This window comes from Xenopus tropicalis, chromosome 3 (assembly GCF_000004195.4).
Source record: "Xenopus tropicalis strain Nigerian chromosome 3, UCB_Xtro_10.0, whole genome shotgun sequence".
Taxonomy (NCBI): domain Eukaryota; kingdom Metazoa; phylum Chordata; class Amphibia; order Anura; family Pipidae; genus Xenopus; species Xenopus tropicalis.
The window spans coordinates 52,700,881-52,720,423 of record NC_030679.2 but is presented as its reverse complement, the minus strand read 5'-3'; the positions used below and the strand labels follow the sequence as shown (position 1 = coordinate 52,720,423).

The 19,543-nt window shown below is 34.8% G+C and overlaps 1 protein-coding gene across 5 annotated transcripts in view; it reads left to right on the top strand.

The window, feature by feature from the left end:
- The window catches only part of ppfia2 (protein tyrosine phosphatase, receptor type, f polypeptide (PTPRF), interacting protein (liprin), alpha 2), a 209,640-nt gene that overhangs the window by 162,286 nt on the left and 27,811 nt on the right, over window positions 1–19,543 (top strand). For all 5 annotated transcript variants that reach the window (XM_031898888.1, XM_031898887.1, XM_031898889.1 and 2 more), the window contains 8 exons: window positions 379–600; window positions 1,180–1,326; window positions 2,605–2,739; window positions 5,478–5,561; window positions 7,478–7,609; window positions 12,043–12,105; window positions 12,651–12,742; window positions 18,503–18,638. In XM_031898888.1, the coding sequence (XP_031754748.1) occupies window positions 379–600; window positions 1,180–1,326; window positions 2,605–2,739; window positions 5,478–5,561; window positions 7,478–7,609; window positions 12,043–12,105; window positions 12,651–12,742; window positions 18,503–18,638 (1,011 nt within the window). The remainder of the gene's footprint in view (window positions 1–378; window positions 601–1,179; window positions 1,327–2,604; window positions 2,740–5,477; window positions 5,562–7,477; window positions 7,610–12,042; window positions 12,106–12,650; window positions 12,743–18,502; window positions 18,639–19,543) is intronic.

Sequence of the window (19,543 nt, the reverse complement as noted above, 5' to 3'; positions counted from 1 at the left end):
CAATAAATTGCTTTCATATATTTTTTTGCATAATTTGCAATTATTTAATAAAGGCTGGCCACGTCCGTTTTTATACTTCTGTAGATCTTATTATAACTATTGTTGTTGTTATTATTATTATTATTATTATTGCCTTAAAATGCCACTAATGCAAGAATATCTATCCCCATCCACTTTGTATGAGACCATATCATTTCTGGAGGCATATGAAGAGAGTCAAAATTAACTGATGTAGGCTTTTGACCTGCAGTAAAAAAACAACTTAGCTAACAAACTTCAATACTTTAAAATATAATCAAATACAATTAAAACATTAAAATATAAAAGTGCTTGCATATGTAAAAGATTATTTTCTTACTTGAATCGTTAATTTTGCAGAGACTGTCCAATGGATCGATAGATTCAAATGATGATGCAAGTCAGATGGTGGAGCTGCAGGAACTGCTTGAGAAACAAAACTATGAAATGACACAAATGAAAGAGCGATTATCATCATTGTCAGCCCGTGTTGGGGAGGTCGAACAAGAAGCAGAGTCAGCAAGAAAAGAACTTGTGAAAACTGAAGAGATGAATACTAAATACCAAAGGGATATCAGGGAGGTAAACTATGGATTTTATTTTTGTTTTTATAGTTTTTAATGAACAGTTTTTGGAAACAACTGGGCAATGGAAATAAAAATGGGACAACAATGTGCAAATGGTTTTCTGGTTATTTCTTTAGACTCCACTTTACACCCATTAGGAGAATAAATATGTGCAACGTATGCACAAAAATATTGTGTGTTCAAACACATACAAGTCATTTATAGATGTTATAGTAAATGTAACTTGAGCCTACTGATGTGTTCTTTACTCAAGCCCTGTGACAAAGAACATATACTGTGCTGACATATACTGTCAGTTGATTCCAGGTTTACTGACAGCAACTAACATAAACATACAAAAAACCCCTAGCACCCCAAAGTGGCACAAAGACAGAAGAACTTTTCAAGCTAATGCGCTTAAAGATAAGCAAGGTCCAGGGGAACTTAATTCTCAAGTTGCTCTAATTTTTTGCCACTTTACTTAAGCAGATATAGAGAACATAAATAACATGCTTTACCTACCTTGCTGAAGTGAAAGATTGCGTTTATGCTAAGATATTGCATTTTAATTGCATTTCATTTCATTTTATTTCAGGCTATGGCACAAAAGGAGGATATGGAAGAAAGAATCACTACTTTAGAGAAACGCTATCTCAGTGCACAGAGAGAGGCAACATCCATACATGACATAAATGACAAGTTGGAAAATGAACTGGCAAATAAGGAAGCAATTTTACGTCAGGTTCAGTATTTCCATTAATAGAGTAAATTTGAGGTTTCTGCTGTGACCACAAATGCAGTTTAATAAATCTATTAGTTATTATCAGTTTCAATCTTCTTCCTGAAGGCCATTAATGTTAGCAAAGCTTTTCTGAATGAACAAGAAATACTGTATTTTGCTGAAATATCAGATCGACCTAAGTGTAGACTAGAGGTTTTTGGGCAAAATGAAATTCAAGCCTTTTTTTGGCCAGCATTTGGTTATAACAAGATACATGAAAACAGTTATGTTATAGTCATGTTGTAATAAGTTCCAGATATATTTATGACAACAAAAATTATTTCAATCACAAATTTCACCCTAATTTGCCTATAGGCTGTTTGCCTCATTCCCAGCTCCCAACCATCCAGTTTTTGGAGCCCCCTAAGTGACAGCCAGTTTTGAGTTTTATTAATAAACTACAGATCAAATTATATGTAATCCTGATCACCTTTAGTGTATATATGTATAGGTTTCAGTTTCAGGTTTCAATTTACATCTGTTATAAGCAGTCAGAAGCTCATCTCTCAGAAAGATTTATAAGGCAAAGCAATTACTGTAGAGTAGTTTCACATTTTACAGTGATGAGAGATTATGTTCACTGTGCACATATTTATGATTTGCTGCTTTAGTGGAATTTATGTGTAGCTCATATAGGGAATGCACATATATAGTCATACACTTTAATTTGAGTTAAATACTGTTGAGCTCATACACAAAGAAGCCACAGTCATTGTCAATTTCACAGCTCTCTATACCTTTTTTCACTGACACCATTAAACTACTACAGATGCCACTATTAAACTTGACTTTGACCTTTGCAGCAATTTACTTTTTTAAATAGATAGTCTGCCTGGATGTTTGTTTTCAGCTGACCAGTAAATATTACCCAATTCCAATTGTTATGATTAACTAGACAAGCAGCAAACTTTAGATGTTTGGACTTTTATTACATTATCATGTAAGTGCCCCAATTGATTCACTCTTAATTTGAATGATATTGTAACACATTACAGATGATGCCAAATAATAAAAATTATAGTTACATACAATAGTTTTATATATATATATATATATATATATATATATATATATATATATATATATATATATATATATATATATATATATATATATATATATATATATATATATATATATTATATATATATATAGTAGTATTATAGTTTTTATCTGTTTATTGTAATTGCTAGAATGAGAAAACACTTCATGTGCTTGTATTTTATTCCTTGGAATTAGATGGAAGAGAAAAACAGGCAATTACAAGAGCGGCTGGAAATGGCTGAGCAGAAGTTGCAACAGACTATGAGAAAAGCTGAGACCTTACCAGAAGTCGAAGCTGAGTTAGCGCAAAGAATTGCTGCACTTACAAAGGTACTGAAACAGCACAAAAAAATCATTTTAAGCTGTAATTGAAGGTCATTCACAGGTGCATAATTGTGCTGAATTGTGTATTTTATCAGGAGGTGATCAGGGAGCCACTCACTGACTGTATGATGCCACATCCTTACTTAATATTTATATTAGTTGCCCATCCAATTCTTCTCTCCATCAATTAACTTGAGTCATTTTGGGCCTATAATTTTTATTCTTTATAATGCTTAGAAGCGTGCATGTATCTATGGGTACAAATAATCTGGATAGGGCAATCTTTATGAATGCCGTCTGCAATGTTAAAATTACAAGATACAATATATTATTCTAAAGGGTAAAACATAATCTGCTGCGCTATGGTTCAGGTTTTTCAGCTTTACAAATAACATAGGAGAATAGAAAATGTTTAAGTAAAAATCATATTAGATATTGTAAGAAGAATAATACTGATCAGTTGCATTCTTTTTATTGATTTTGTGCATACACCACTTTATGCCAGTTATTCATTATGTGGTGAACATGCCTTTGGGGCAGATTCATTAAAGTACGAGTTTGAATCCCGAAATGTGAAAAATTCAGATTGGATACGATAATTTCTGATGAATGCAAATATCACGAAAATTGTTACGAAAAAATCGTATTAGTCACGATAATATCGTATTGGCGATCCGAAACTCACAAAATTTTTCGTATCCAAACAATCGTAAATGGCGGGAAAACCTTTCTGACTTTGATCCTTCTGTGCATGTTTTTGGAAGCCTCCCATAGGACTCAATGTCACAATACCGAAGCTTGAAGGAATCCAAAACTTTCGTACTCTGCGCAACAATTTTGTCTCACAAATTTTGTTGCAAAGTATGAAAAAGTCGTGCAAAATACAAAAAAGTCACGCAACTATACGAAAAAGTCGCAGAAAATACGCACAGTACGATCAAATACGAATTTTTTGTAATTCGTACCTGTCGTACTTTAATAAATAGGCCCCTTGCTGTCTCTAAAAATAGTAAAAAAAAAAGTTGTATGAAACCTGTTTCTTTAATTAGGAGCAATTAATGCTGAGTTGTTCCACATAGCAAAATTTAAGTTGATAAAAGATACATTCTATAAAGGGAACAGATTGGAGAATATCGATGTGAGAAACACAATTGTGATCTTTTTCTTGATTATGTTAACTTGCTTCTAAGTTTTTTCTCTTTGGATTTTTACTTCATAATAGGGTTTTTTTTAAAAAAAATAATATAAATAAAAGGATTGACAGATTTTCTTACAGAATGCCCAAAGCAGACACAGCAGAAGCATATATATATTTTTGAGTTATATAAAATACCTGAAAAATCTGTTTTTTGTGAAATTAAAGACTGTTACACAATGGCCCAGTGGCTCAATTAGATTCTGTATAATTTGACTACTGTAAGTGAATGTCATATTGCACTGATCTGCTTATGTAGCCCAACGGCAGAACAAGTGTGATTGTGAGGGAAGCTTGAAGGAAAAGCAGTGCAACATATGACTGGTGTTGGCCAAGAGGATTTGATCAAAGCCTATTTCTATTACTATATGAAGAAAGAACAGCTCCAGAGATTCCTACATGCTGGAGCTATATCCTCTAGTTGACACAAAAAACATTCAGAGCCTGTGTGAACCGTTTCCTTTAAACTTTGTAGTGGGTTGTAGTTTTGATGGCTTCTCTATTAGTGTTGATTTTATTTTATTTACCACTGAAAAAGGTGTTAAAAAGTATAGAACTCGCACATAGGAAAAATTAAATAGGTCCTGGGAAGAGGCAGGTAAAATTCAAATGCAATACTGAGCAGAGGGGCGACCTCATTGTTAGTTAAAGATCTAGGAAAACCTATAGGTATTCAATGTTTTGAAATTTGTTGTAACTACTGTCATTATCCGACTGCTTTCCTTACCTCCTTGTTTCTGTTCTTAATATTTTGTAATATGAATATATCCATAAGTAATATATCCATAAGTAGTATTCCATTGATCACTTTCATTGCAGCATTCCTTTTAGTTAAATTACCCTTCTGCATCATTTCAAACAAAAGCAATCATTCAACATTTTATAGCTAACGCAGTTCTTTTGTAATCTATAATAATGATCTTGCTGTCACATTTTCCTTTTACACATTTAGGATGTTTCATTTAGTGATAGTATATTTTGCTCTGAATTTTTTATATTTTTCAATTTTGTCCTTCTCCTCTTCCTGATGTGTTAGTCTGATCCAACCTCTTCTTCCTCACCTGATGATTATCAATATGTTATGGAAGCTAAACTCCAAGAAATGATCTCCATACATAGGAAGGTAGTCCTACTGGACTTTACTTTCTATTGCTAAATAGAATCCATCAGTTTTAATTTTTCATCCTTGTACCTTTTCTTTTATCTTTTAATTATTGATAATCAACCATCATGCAGTTTAGTGCTTTAGGGGCTTATGATTTAGAGTGGCAGGTTTGTAATCAAACCATGCACAGTTTGCATGTTACATTTGGCTGATTCATTGCTCATAAATAAATCCAATGTTTTGCTGATGCTTGGATGCAGCAGGCCTCTGTAGCTGATACATTTCAAGCAGTGCTCTTCAGCTACTTACCTCAGTACAGTTTTTTTCCTAGAGTTAGTTTGCGGTTAGCAGTAGCTTGCTTTTTTGCCTTCTTATACCTGACTTACTGTAGGCTTAGTACTTATGTTACAGGCCTTTCAGATAATATGTTTGTGTTTATTACAGGCAGAAGAAAGGCATGGGAATATTGAAGAAAGGATGAGGCACCTAGAAGCACAGCTTGAAGAGAAGAACCAAGAACTTCAAAGAGTATGTATATCATGCAATGTTCAATTATAGCTACAGTCATTATTAGTAATGATATTTAGTTAGTAGCCAATCCTAAAGGTTTCCCGGTAGTTTGCTATTAACACAGGAAATGTCCCTATCAGTCAGAAGAGGGTTTAATGACACATTTATTAAAGCAGAATGTGTTGGTTTACTGGAACTGAAAATATGTCTTGACTTTGCCTAGAACATCTCCCATTGACTTCTACAGCTTTTAGCTGCTGAATTTTTATATTTGAGTTTTTGGGTTTGTTTGAGTTTTTGCACTTTATAAATAACAGACATTCGAGTTTTTTTAACCATACCTTGAATCTTAGCACAAAAACTCAAATTGTGAAAAATTTCAAATTCAAACATTGATAAATCACATAAAAAATTATCAGCAAATAAAGATTATATAAATCTTAGTTGGGATCAAGTACAAGCTACTTTCTTATCATTACAGAGAAATTGGAAATAATTTTCTAGGGAGATGCCCTTTCCGTGATTAGGAATCTTCTGGATAAAGGGTTTTCCGGATTACAGGTCTCATACCTGTTCTCTTTTTTTTTTTTTTTTTTTTTACTACCAGTTAATTGTTTTTCTTTTTGATATTTGAGTTTTTGTTAAGTTTTGGGATATTCTTGGTAGATTATTTGACTTGCCCTTTAATCTGGGGGCTGTGTCCCAATAACTTTGGCCCTGTTTGACTGGCCATTTGAGATCCTTCTTTTGGATAAAATGTAAACAGCAACTATTGTAGTCACTGATGATAAAATAAAAGGGTTGTTTAATCAGTTCCTATGTATCTTTAATAAAAAAACAAAACAAATGAATTGTATCATTCAAATAGCTATCAACATGAAAACTTACCAGTAATGATGCGCTGTACAGTTTTGCGGTTTCACCAGTGGAATTTTTTGTTATTATTTGCCCCTTTCCTTACACATCAACCAATCGGATTGGAAAACTTTTTTTCTATGAAAAACAGGATCTTCTCTAACAATTTAGAGCAACATATATGTTGTTGCAGAGCTAAACCACAATGTGATTATGGCTTTCCATTGACCCCCAAAGTTTTTCAGCAAAATGTTGCTGTTTTGGGAAATTTTCAGTGGTTTGAAAATGAAATTCTCTGCAAATCAAATGCTACAAGTTTGTTCATCATTACTTACAGGTAATAAAAAAAGGGATCCCAGCTCAACACACCCACCCTAAACATCCTTCTAACACAACTGACAATCAGTTGACCAGATTTAGTCTCTGATAGTGGCATCCACAAAACTGTGGAAAATTTTGTGAAACTTCAGATTGGAGTAAATAAAAAAAATGCAATAACATGCTCTTCCCTACATTGTTAAAAATGTTCCTACTATGCTACAACTACAACTACAACAAAGAAAACAAGGCTCCCATGTTGACGATGATGATAGTTCATTAAATAGACAAGGGGATTACTCTGATCCCAATGGTTGATATGGAAGGTAAAGTGTCTATGTTGTTTTTTTTTTTCTGCACAACAACCTTCCATTCTTTTAGTGTAACCGGCCACATGGCAAAAGTTTAGATGGATTTACATAAAATGTTGCGGCTGGTAAAGTGAAGGTGAAAAAATTTGCCTAAATGGACTGAAATAATATCAGCACCGACATCTATAAATGTTTTCCATCTATAGGCATAATGTTTATAAAATAGATATGACAACATATATCATTATTTAATATTAGAGATTTATTTGTGATTCCATCTTGTTTTATACTTTAGGAGCAATTTACCATGAGAATTGTGTTGATGTTACTTAAACATGGGCATACTCTGCATAACAGAAGTCTTGGCTGATGCTTCTTTTTTATGTAATGTGCTTTCACAACATTAATGGAAAAGTTTACAACTTCTTTTTGTCTTGCTGTGTTCCAAAGGCTCGACAACGGGAAAAAATGAATGAAGAGCACAACAAAAGATTGTCTGATACAGTGGACCGGCTTTTAACAGAGTCCAATGAACGACTCCAGTTACACTTGAAAGAACGAATGGCTGCACTAGAAGACAAGGTTACCCTGATTTGCCTTTCATTTTTTATCATTAAGGTCATAGTGATCCATTTATCCATTACGGTTTATATAAACCAGGAACACATGAGAAGGAAGTTCAAAGTAAAAGTTAAGCGTAACCTTAAATCAATAGGTGATCTGCTAAGCGACATAAACAGGGTCAGTATAGATGAGCTTGGATGTGGACATGTGGACATTTGAACACAAAAACATGTAATTCCTGACCACAAATATTTGCCTGGGTTATTTTCTACTTGTTGATTAAAGATTATATAACATATATAAACTTAATGATTATAAAGGCATCTTGCCTATGACTGATTCCCACCAATAAATCCATCACTTGGCATGGAAATGTCTAACCCAACTGCTTTCACAGCAAAGATACTTTTGTCATTCTGCTGGTAAAGACTTTTTCTTGAATCTCAGTGGATTTCTTATTGTCACCAGAAATGTCATGAAAGTTTATCTATATGTGGCTATCAAATGTATAAAAGAGAGACAAAGCAAATAGGATGTGAGAAAAGGTCATTGATTATTATAAATGTAATGTGTACAGTGGAGAGCTGTGAAAGTGAACAGTTAAGCAGCACTAACAAAAGAGAGTGACCTTGCTGCTGGTACTTGTTAAAGGGGAATAACAATAGCCAGCCAAATTACGGCCTTAATAGCATTGTTCAGGACATCAGGTATGTGGATCCAAGTCATTCCAGAAGCTCTAAAGGCAGGTACAATACAATTATATATCTGAGAAAACTGCCTATTATTATAAATGCTTGAACATATAAATAACTGAGCCAAATCTGAAAAAAAACCATAAAAATGGCACCTGAATTAATAAGTTCCCAAACAGGCACGGAACGCATTGGGCTTTTTTCTAAATAAAAATAAATTAACTTTTAACTTCACCTTTATTAGTCTTTCATTTTTGGGGGGAACCCACATATTTGAGTGCTACACTACACACCCACAGACTGGTGTTTTGTGGATTTTTTTACCCCTATACAATTATATTCAGTATACAATTACTATTATTTTTTTAGCATATATTACCACTCTTTGCTTGTTTTTTGCCAAACTTAATAGGCTTTCTATTCTCATTTGAACCAAAAATGTTAGAAGCAATACATAAAAATAGCTTTAGTTTCACCTCAATGAACTCAATCTAATCATCTGCCAAGCATAGCTGAAGATCAATTGGGCATATTATGTACTGTATATCTTTAACATAGAAGGCATGCCAATGGCATTGCTACACTGTCTCCTATCTATCTTAGCAAGATTAGCACTTGGATTAGACCTATCCATTTGGGTACAGGTTAGAGTTCAGTACTGAAAACCATTCATGTGCAATAACATGTGCAATAACATTTCTCTAAAGTGATGGCATTTTAGAACATATTAAGTATTGTGCAAACAATGACATACATTTTGCTTTGTGAAATTCAGTTCTAACCTAATTATGGCATTAGGTATCAGGTATTTAGTAAATATTGTGCACTAATAAATTGTAGAACCTTCAAGCCAGTTACATAGTTACATAGTTACATAGGGTTGAAAAAAGACCAGTGTCCATCAAGTTCAACCCATCCAAGTAAACCCAGCACACCTAACTCACACCTACCAATCTATACACTCACATACATAAACTATATATACAACCACTAGTACTAACTGTAGATATTAGTATCACAATAGCCTTGGATATTCTGATTGTTCAAGAACTCATCTAGGCCCCTCTTAAAGGCATTAACAGAATCTGCCATTACCACATCACTAGGAAGGGCATTCCCCAACCTCACTGCCCTCACCGTGAAAAACCCCCTACGCTGCTTCAAATGGAAGCTCCGTTCCTCTAATCTAAAGGGGTGACCTCTGGTGCGTTGATTGTTTTTATGTTTTTATTGTTTTTATGGGAAAAAACATAAAAACAATCAACGCACCAGAGGTCACCCCTTTAGATTAGTAGTCCAGTCCATATTAAAAAACATTTTTAACTATGCACACATACAGTTTTATTGGTATTTCTAAGTTTTACTAGACATACTTCAAGACAGTCAACATGACATGATCTTATGATCACATTTAGAGCACAGCTTTAGGTCAGGAGGTTTGACGGTAACGACAGACTATCACTCCAGTCCTAATTTATTATATATGCATATGAATGTTTTATTCATAGTAAATAAATAAGAGTTGTAGTCAGTGCTTCATTGATATTCAGTACATATTCAGGATTAACATACTTAACTAATTGTTGCAGAATTAGCATCTGCTCTGCTTGTTCCTGTGTACACACATACATACACAGCATAATACACATGCTTCTTTGTACTTGAAATTCTAATTAAACTATTGCCAATCACAAAGGAGATCTTCCCATGTGTCTGGCTGTAAAAGTATAGATGATGAGAGGTTCTTCTTTGTTAATGGCTGCAATTTGAGTTTTACAAGTCTCTATGCTTTGCTTATATAAGAATGTTTATACAAACATAGCAGGCCTTTAGACAGCAGGATGCATAATGCTGAATACACAGATTTTCTTTCTAGCTATGCTCCATTTATATAACCCTTAAATAAGTAGCCATGCAGCATACAGATTTTATATTACGCAGTTGTAAACAGTTGAGCTACATAATTCCCAAATTACATGGTTTCACTATGCTAAGTTGAATTTAGTAGTAAATGCCCCCCCCAATAGTTTTAAAGATAGTTGTAAATGATTGATTTTGATTTGTCCATGGCATTGCTGGTTCTGAATCTTGAAATAATGTAGCAGAATCTAGCTTTCCTTTAATGCTCTAGCTCTCACACAATACCATGCTTGCTTTTTGACAGTTCAAGTTATCACCTGGAATTATTACATAGTTTTAAGAGTTAGAACCCTTAGTGCACAGATTACAAAGGGGCTGACAAATACTGCTTTAAGCCGCAATTTTGTTTACAAATTCTTAACTCTAAAAACCATTTTTACTATTTTTTACCTAATGTAATTAGAATTAAAATTTGTTTACTACATCAATAATAAGTACCAGAAATACACAATTTCTAGCCAATATCTCTAGAGATTTCAGATGCAGTCAGTAAAGTGGAAAAATTGTTTATCAGCACCTTTCTGGTTGAAATTCTTTTATTATGGGGAAAAAACATGTGGCGTTTCTGATTAACATACTTATCTGAAAAAAAGAGTAACTTTCCAAAATACCATCAAGTTTCACACAGCTTTGTTATGCACATGAAACTGTAAAACATACTTTAAAATGGTGGCCCTCCTGTTGGTCTGAAGCAGTGTTCCCCAACCAGTGACTTGTGGCAACATGTTGCTCGCCAACACCTTGGATGTTGCTCCCAGTGGCCTTAAAGTAGGTGCTAATTTTTGAATTTCTGGTAAGGAGGCAAGTTTTGTTTGCATTAAAACTAAGTATAATGCCAAACAGCCTCTTGTAGGCTGCCAGTCTACATAGGGGCTATTAAGTAGCCAATTATAGCTCTTATTGGCACCCCCAGGAACCTTTTTCATGCTTGTGTTGCTCCCCAACTTTTTTTCCATTTAAATGTGGCTCACGGGTAGAAAAGGTTGGGGATCCCTGGTCTAAAGGCTTCATTTCACACTATGCTGGGGAGAATGTGAGGGTCTGATAGGGTGTAGTTAATATTTACATTAGTACAGTCTATTTAGTGGTGAACTAAATTGGAATCTATCAATGAAGGATCACAGACAAGGCTTAATTTTTTTATTTCCCAAAGGGATATCCCGGTTTTCCCAGTTGATATGGGACAGAGCCCCAGTCAGATATCAATCTATAAAACTGTCACTTTCACCCAATTCACTGGTTGTGAGTCTGCACATTTGGATGGCAGGTAGTGATGAGCAAAATTTTTCGCCAGTCATGGATTTGTGGTGAATTTCCACTTTTCACCATTGGCGGATTTTTTCATGAAATGACGTGCACAACAATTTTTTTATGCACGTCATTTTTACTGTTTTGCAAATTTTTCACCATTTTACAAGTCTATTTAAAGATAAAATATGGGAGAATGAGAACATACGAAAAAATATGGTCTGACTGGTCCATGGTCTATACAAACAATAGCACTAGTTTAGAACAATACAACAGTATGCTAGTACAGATGTAGAATAGTTTCTAGAGAAATTAATAAAAGTTGGTGAAACTCAATAATTGAAGTTTAATAAATATTTTTCACTTCTACCTGTTTCCCCCCCATAAGGCAATGTATGTACAAGTCATGCTTGGTACAAATGTATACATTTTTGTATGTGCCAATGATACAGGAACTGCTGTACTATTATTAATGTTTAATTGTTATTCCCCCACCCTTCTTCCCTCCTATACCCCCCAAATAATCTTGGAAAATGAAAATAAAGACTTACAAAAAAAAATATTAATCTCTCAATGTTTTTTAATCTACAGAATATTTTACTTCAGGAATCAGAGACCTTCAGAAAACAGCTAGAAGAATGCTTGCATGATAAGGTAAGAGAAAATGTGGCAAATATTCATTTTCTTGCCAGGAATGTTGAAATTTGTATTTGGTTTAATTATGCATGGCATTCTTGCATAGTTACAGTACGTGGATGCAATGCCGTTCTTTCTGAATTAGCATGCAGCTTGTAATAGCAGCACAATGTATGCAGTCTTGCCAGACTCAGACTATGAGAGGGATAGGCAGTTTAGGATGGACCTTTTTTTTTTTTTTTTATAATTCAGTGGTGCTTTAAGTGTTATATATGTTTTTAAATTTGTTTTTCTCATGAGGTATATATGCATGCTTCCCGTACCATGGCTTATTAGATCTGTATGTTTCTATTAAGTGTGTACCTGTGCATTTGCACTTCTGAAAGAAGAAAAATTATTCATTGTGGTAAAGAAACCATAATTTCTTTACCACAATGAATAAGAAAGAAATATATTTGATCAAATGTGCAAAATTGCTTAAACTTGATATCCAAAAAGAGTCCCGAGCAAATATCCTACATAATACGTGTGAGAATATCAGTGGCATTATTGTAATTTTTCAGGATCGGCTACAAGAAGAAGTTGAAAAATTAAGATCTGAGGTTGATCAAGTGAAGATAAGAACAGGGTCCTTGATAGAACCTACATTAACGAGGTACATAATGGTCTAAAGTCCTGACCAGATTTATCTTGAATACACTGAATATGAGAAATCACAGTAAGTTCCATGAAAATCTCTACACATAGTTAGTTTTACCCAGTCTGTTTTTGCTGTGAAACTGAACTGTGAAATATTGACTTTTCGTATTTGCCCCAATTTACTGACAATATAAGGAAATAAAATGAAGTGCAAGATAAAAGATCTAATTTATTAGTACGAGTAACTGACCAAGTAGTTGAAAATGTTTAATCTCTTATATCTTCTGACAAGTAGATTTATCAAGTATAAATATAGTTAAACATCTCTTAAGCTTTATACCATATTCCCTTTGTTTATATTTTTGCCATGCCTTCGATATAACAGTTTTAAATAAATAGCATAGGAGCTTTTCATTTAGGCTTACGGAAGGATACACATTTGGAAACCACAGCCACAAGAGACAGGCTGTTTAGAAATCTAAGGGGATAAAATTAGGTCAGCTGCAGAAAGAGAAGGGTTGAGAGGATTTTTTGATTGCATGGTATAAATGATTGTTGCCTGCGTATGAATGTAATAGATTTTAACAAATGATCACTCATAAGATATAGAGGGAGGTTTCTAATTTAGTTCTACTTTTAGCAGAAGGCTGCCATGTTAAATAGATGGTAAAGAAATTGTATTTGAGTGTGGGAGAGATTTGTCATTATCGCTGTAAAAGATATTGCATGACAATTTCCTTTTCAGCAAAATGGGCTCTCAATGGCCTTTATAGTGTCCTATAGCCAATGTTTGTACCAATTTGTGTTTCTGCATGATGTGCCAATTCTAGTACACAATATTCAGTTGGATTGTGAGTAATTTGACCACACCTTTTTTTGTGGTTTAATTACAGTGACTGGATTGGTTTAGCATGAAAAAATAGGGTAGATACACGTCAGTGTTGTATATCGGTTATAACATTTTCAGTCATAATTAGTATCCAAAGCCAGCCCTTATAAATGGTTGTGTAACAGCTCAACATACAGTTCTGTTGAAACCAGTTGTACTGACCCACAATCTCACACCTTGGGGCAAATTTAGCAGTGTTTGCATGCAAGTCTTTTGTGCTAAAATGCACAAACTCTTAGATTTCCAAAAACTCAGATGTAAAAATTCAGCATCTAAAAGCTGACGAGTTCATGAAGATGCCAATGGGAGTTGTCCTAGCACAATTTTGGGTTTTTTTTTTTACAAGTTGAGTTTTTTGAGTTTTTCTAATATTTTGAAAAAAAAACTAGTTTTTTTTAATCAATTGAGTTTTTGAGATTTTTTTTATAAATTAAGAACACTTTTGAGTTTCACAAATTTGATGTTTGATAAATATGCGCTCAGCTCTTATCATCTTTACTACAAGCAGTTTTAACTTAAAACTAGTTAAACACTAGAAATTTTTTTACATTTGAGACTACTACACAAATGTGTTAAATTTTTGTGATTTATACAAATCTGAAGCTTACTTAAAAATGCCATTAAATGTAAATGTGAGATTTATATCTACATATAGTAACATGAACATTTACTTTGTGTTGTATATAGAACAGCTTCGTATACACATATGCTCATTTTGTTTTCTGTACACAAATATTCAGTTGCTAACTAGGTATGTGGCCAAATTTTACTAACGATGCATTAGGGCAGTATTTTATTAGCTCATTAAAATGAAAGTTACGTTTCATACTGGTGCTCTAAAATTATAGATGCTTTGCCTGACAGGAAATTTGTATGTGCTTATTTATAGTGGGACTGGTTGGTAGACATGGTGTGGTCATTCATAGTTGAGGGGAAGTGTTGCAATACTCCACTCTAAGTTTTGTTTCTTTAGAAAGTTTTACACCATGGATTTTAATCTGTGTTTAGTCATCTAAAAAGTGTTGTGAAGAATTCTCACTTCATGTCTATGTGGAAGGGGTCAACAGGTCCAGCAACATTATAGAAGGATATAATTACACTTTGCTAAAACTATTTCCTAGCTCTCCAAACCTAGAAGCCCATGTAATCCTGCTGCCCTGAGTTCAATTGGCTCCCTGTTTTTTGTTCATATACTTCTCACTGGTAGTGATGGGCGAAAAGTTTCGCCAGGCATGGATTCGCGGCGAATTTCCGCGTTTCGCCATTGGCGGATTGTTTCGCGAAACGGATGAAAAATTTCGCCGCGGAAAAGTTCGCCGCACGTCCAAAAATTGTCGCCAGCGTCAAAAAAGAAAAGTCGCGGGCGACGAAACAATAGCGCGCGACAAAATAATAGCCGCGGGCGACGAAACAAGAACCGCGCGACGAAACAAGAGCCGCGGGCGACGAAACAAGAGCCGTGGGCGACGAAACAATAGCCGCGCGACAAAACAATAGCCGCGGGCGACGAAACAATAGCCGTGCGACAAAATAATAGCCGCAGGCGACAAAATAATAGCCGTGCGACAAAACAATAGCTGCGGGTGGCGAAACAATAGCCGCGTGACAAAATAATAGCCGCGGGCGACAAATCTGTTCGCGAATTTTTCGCCGTTTCGCGGATCTTTTCAAAGATTCGCTAATTTTTCGGCGAAGCGAAACGGAACAGATTCGCTCATCACTACTCACTGGTGGTATTTCTAACACTGAGCACCTGTTTACCACATTTTTCTGACTACTTTGTAATACATGCATGAAAAAATGTGGACATTAATATCACTATACAGGTATGGGATCCCTTATCTGGAAACCCATTATCCATAAAATTCTGAATTAAAGAAAGGCCATCTCCCATAGATTTCGTTATAAGCAAATCTAATTTTTAAAAATATAAAAAGGGAACACTGCTCCAATGATTATATCAAGAACAAGACTTTGGGTACTACATTTAGCCTACTTATGGTGACTAAACAAGAATGTTAGAGGAAGCAAGATGCCACCAAACTCATTTTATTATTAGTACTGTATCTTGGTTTTGAAATCTGATAATAGATAATACATAAATATCCTAAAGTCAAATATGGACTAATCCAGACATAGCACTATCAGAAATAAGAGCAATTCAGTTTAATGTATTGTATAACAAAAAAGGCACAGTGTATGTCTGCAATTGTTGAAAACATAACCAAGAGGAGTACTCTGTTTAAATGACTGCAAAGCATAAAAGGTAAAGGGACAATTTAATACCGCTTATTTCAGAAGATTCTTCTACAAAATCTATGAACAGTCCTTGAAACTGTCATTGATTACATTTGAGTCATATAAGTACAGAAAATCTAAATAGCTTTGGTAGGCTATTATTAAGCGTAAAATGAGGTAGATGGGACCTTTAATGCTGGCAAACAGTAAAGCATTGACTCATCATTGTTGAGCATGGAATTTCCTTGGGAGACTGTAGAAGGTTATATCATTTTAGAATTATTTAGTCATGCAGCTCCTACTTCCCATACAGTCCAGTTTTAAGTCTTTATTTCCCAGTGGATCTTTATTCTGACTGACCGTTTAATGCCTCAAACTGTTTGTCACAGCCTTACATGCACATGATCCTTTTCAAATAAAATCCCATTGTGCCTTTCTCTGTCACATTTGGTAACATTAAATACATATATTTAATTGAATACATCAACCTGATGTTACAGCTATAAAGTTATCTTCTTTGTTGTTTTTCATCCCTGTTCATTCCTATCCTATTTCTAAAGCACGTAAATAGTGATGAGCGAATCGGTCTCGTTTTGCTGAAAAATTTGCGAAAGTTTGCAAAAATGTGCGAAGTGGCGAAAAAGTAGTGAAACATGTAAAATGACATGCTGTGTAAAAAGTGGAGTGAAACATTACCATTGATGTTGCTCATAGCAGCCAATCAGATGCTTTGAGCGATTGTAAACGGCGGAAAAACCAATCCGACTTTTTCGAGACAGCGACGAAAAAGTCGCGGAAAAAATACAAAAAAGCTGCGAAGGCGCCGAAAAAGTCGCGGAACATACGAAAAAGTCATGACAGCGGCAGAAAAAAATCGCAAAAATACCGATCATTACGAAAAAATCGCATTCGGATGCCTTCGGACCGTTCGTGGATTAGTAAAACTCCCCCTATGTGTAGTAACTAGGCGTTAAACCTGTAAAAAAGTAAAATAAGGGAAGTGTTATGCATTATATAGTGGTGAGGCCACAAAATGAGGGAAAACCTATATTCAGGGTATGTAAATTTGAGGTTTCACTGTATTTCCAAACTCATCATTCTTATGTTGGAGAACAGTTTGCACTGGTTGAGGTGAATATTCCATTTATATTATCTGCGTTCCACGCACTTTACCAGTTTAGTTACATGTTATGTATATAGCAAGCAAATTCCTTGTGTGCATATTTTTTACAGGACTGCAGAATGACACAGAGCATCAAGAAACAATATTTAACTAGATGGTTATATAAAGAAAAAGAAAGAAGAACTAAGATGATGATGATAGGTATCCAGCAATACAGAGCACCACAAAGTAATAATAGGTTTCTGGTAATAACAGTAGAGAATGAGTAAATGATAGATGTCCAAAAATACAGAAAACCACCAAGCTTCTAAAACAAAAAACTCATGCACAAATCCACAATTTAAATGAAAATACACATTTAACCATCACCATTGTAAAGGTTTCATCTGATTTAGGGCAATAAAGATAGTAGTGAGGAGCGAACCTGCCCTGTTTGGCTTCTAAGAAAATTTTGCAAAACTGTGAAAATATTTATGAAATATTTCACAAAAATGCAAAATGCAGAAGGCAAAATTACATAGCAGTAAAGGCATATTTAGCTTAAATTGACCCAATAGGTACCCACTAAGAATCAATGGATCTTCCTTCCCGCTTTAGTGCCCTTGCTGTTATACCCCTGTCTGACTGCTGAATTTGATTTTGGCTACAGTCAGTATTGCTTTTAAAACTTTATATTATTTCAATTTTTGGAGTATTCTATAATGTTTTTTATACGAATAGTAATATTTACTGTTATTTCTTTAAAAAAGAAAACATTTACCATTATTTAATTAAAAGGAAAAATGGAGGACCACCTTACATGTCTATGATTTAAAGGAGAACTAAAGCTTATCTAAAGAAGTAGGCTATAAATGCTGCACATTATGTTTAAGGTTTCTGTGCCAGCCCAAAGCAACCACAGCTTTTTAGCAGTGAAGGTCTGTGCCTCTGATGATACCCCCAGTAGCTCCCCATCTCCTTTTTTACTGATTCCCAGCACATGCTGCTGTCACTTACCTGAGCTTAGGGACCCACTCACAATATGCTTTATATATAGAATATAAATGTTACGATATATGGCAGATTAGTAATTTATTCAGGTTCACATTACAGGGTAGCGCTAAAATTCGTGCAGTTAGCATCAAAGTTTAACCATCAGCCCTATCACATCAGCTTATATAACAGACAAACCTCATTTTCTGATTGCTAATTTACCATGACGCCTAAGCTTAGCTTCTCACACAGCTGCCCAGAGCCCACTGAGCATGTGAGTGTCTCAGACACTTTCCAAGATGGGGAGCTCCTGTGACAACTGTAAAGACCTGGATCATTACTGATATTTAGATGCTGAAACTTTAGGCTGGCGCAGTACGTACAGTATATAAAAGATGGCATTTCTGGCCATTTTCATTTTTAGGGTTTAGTTCTTCTTTTAGCATTATGTACCCTTTTTAGCTTGTAACCAAGCTGTTTTATATATATGTCTGATATCTAAAACAAAACAACAACAACAATATTTAATCAGAATGTGTCTGATATATTTTCAGGCCTCACCTTGACTCATCTGCAGAGTTAAGATATTCAGTAGGGTCTCTTGTTGACAGCCAGTCTGACTACCGCTCAACTAAAGTCATACGAAGACCAAGAAGAGGTAGAATGGGCGTTAGGAGAGAAGAGCAACCGGTATGTGACCATAGTTATGTATTATTTGTTCTTTGACTGAATTAAGCATTTTGATTTAAACAGGTGTAAATATGCGACTTTTTGTGTAAGAATACACAACATTTATGCAGTTATATCAGCAGACCTACCATATCAAGGGGGCCATTTAATGATGGTCTCTTCCCTTCCCTGGAGGATCCTTCTTTGCTTCAAAACTTTAGAGGTTTTTGGGAGCTGTTTTTTGTGCAGCAATTCGAAAAATAGAGGTTAAGGTGCAACAACCCTAAAAAGGCGCAGTTTTGCAACTTTTCTGCGACTTTTTCCCACACGTGCTTTTTCGGTTCAGACTTTTTAGTACATGTCAGACATCCGTTGAAAGAAGTTTATTTGAATTTTTTAGGAAAAAGTTAGATTTTTAGTAAAATCTGCTCCCAAGTGTTTGACATTTGAGAGAGACTCATTTTTTATTAGCCTTATAGGAAGCTATTCCCTCACAGATCCCCTGACAGGAATGAGGAGCTAAAATGGAGGCTATAACTGTAACAGGAAGTAGTGTGGGAGTGTAGGCCTCTGTCCAGCCATTGGCTGATGGAACCCAGCAGTGTGTGTGCCCTTGGTTTGTGTGTTAGCACAGGGCCTCATACCAGCCAGAGGGACTGAGAACTGATATGGAATTGTTACATATTGGGATTACCCACTGGCACATACTTCTAGAAATATACGTTTGATATATTTTATAAAGAGACTTGCCATAGATTTTCAGTCTTTACATAGTTAGTTAGTTACATAGTTACATAGGGTTGAAAAAAGACCATTATCCATCAAGTTCAACCCATCCGAGTAAACCCAGCACACAACCTATACTTACCAATCTATACACTCACATACATAAACTATATATACAACCAGTAATACTAACTGTAGAT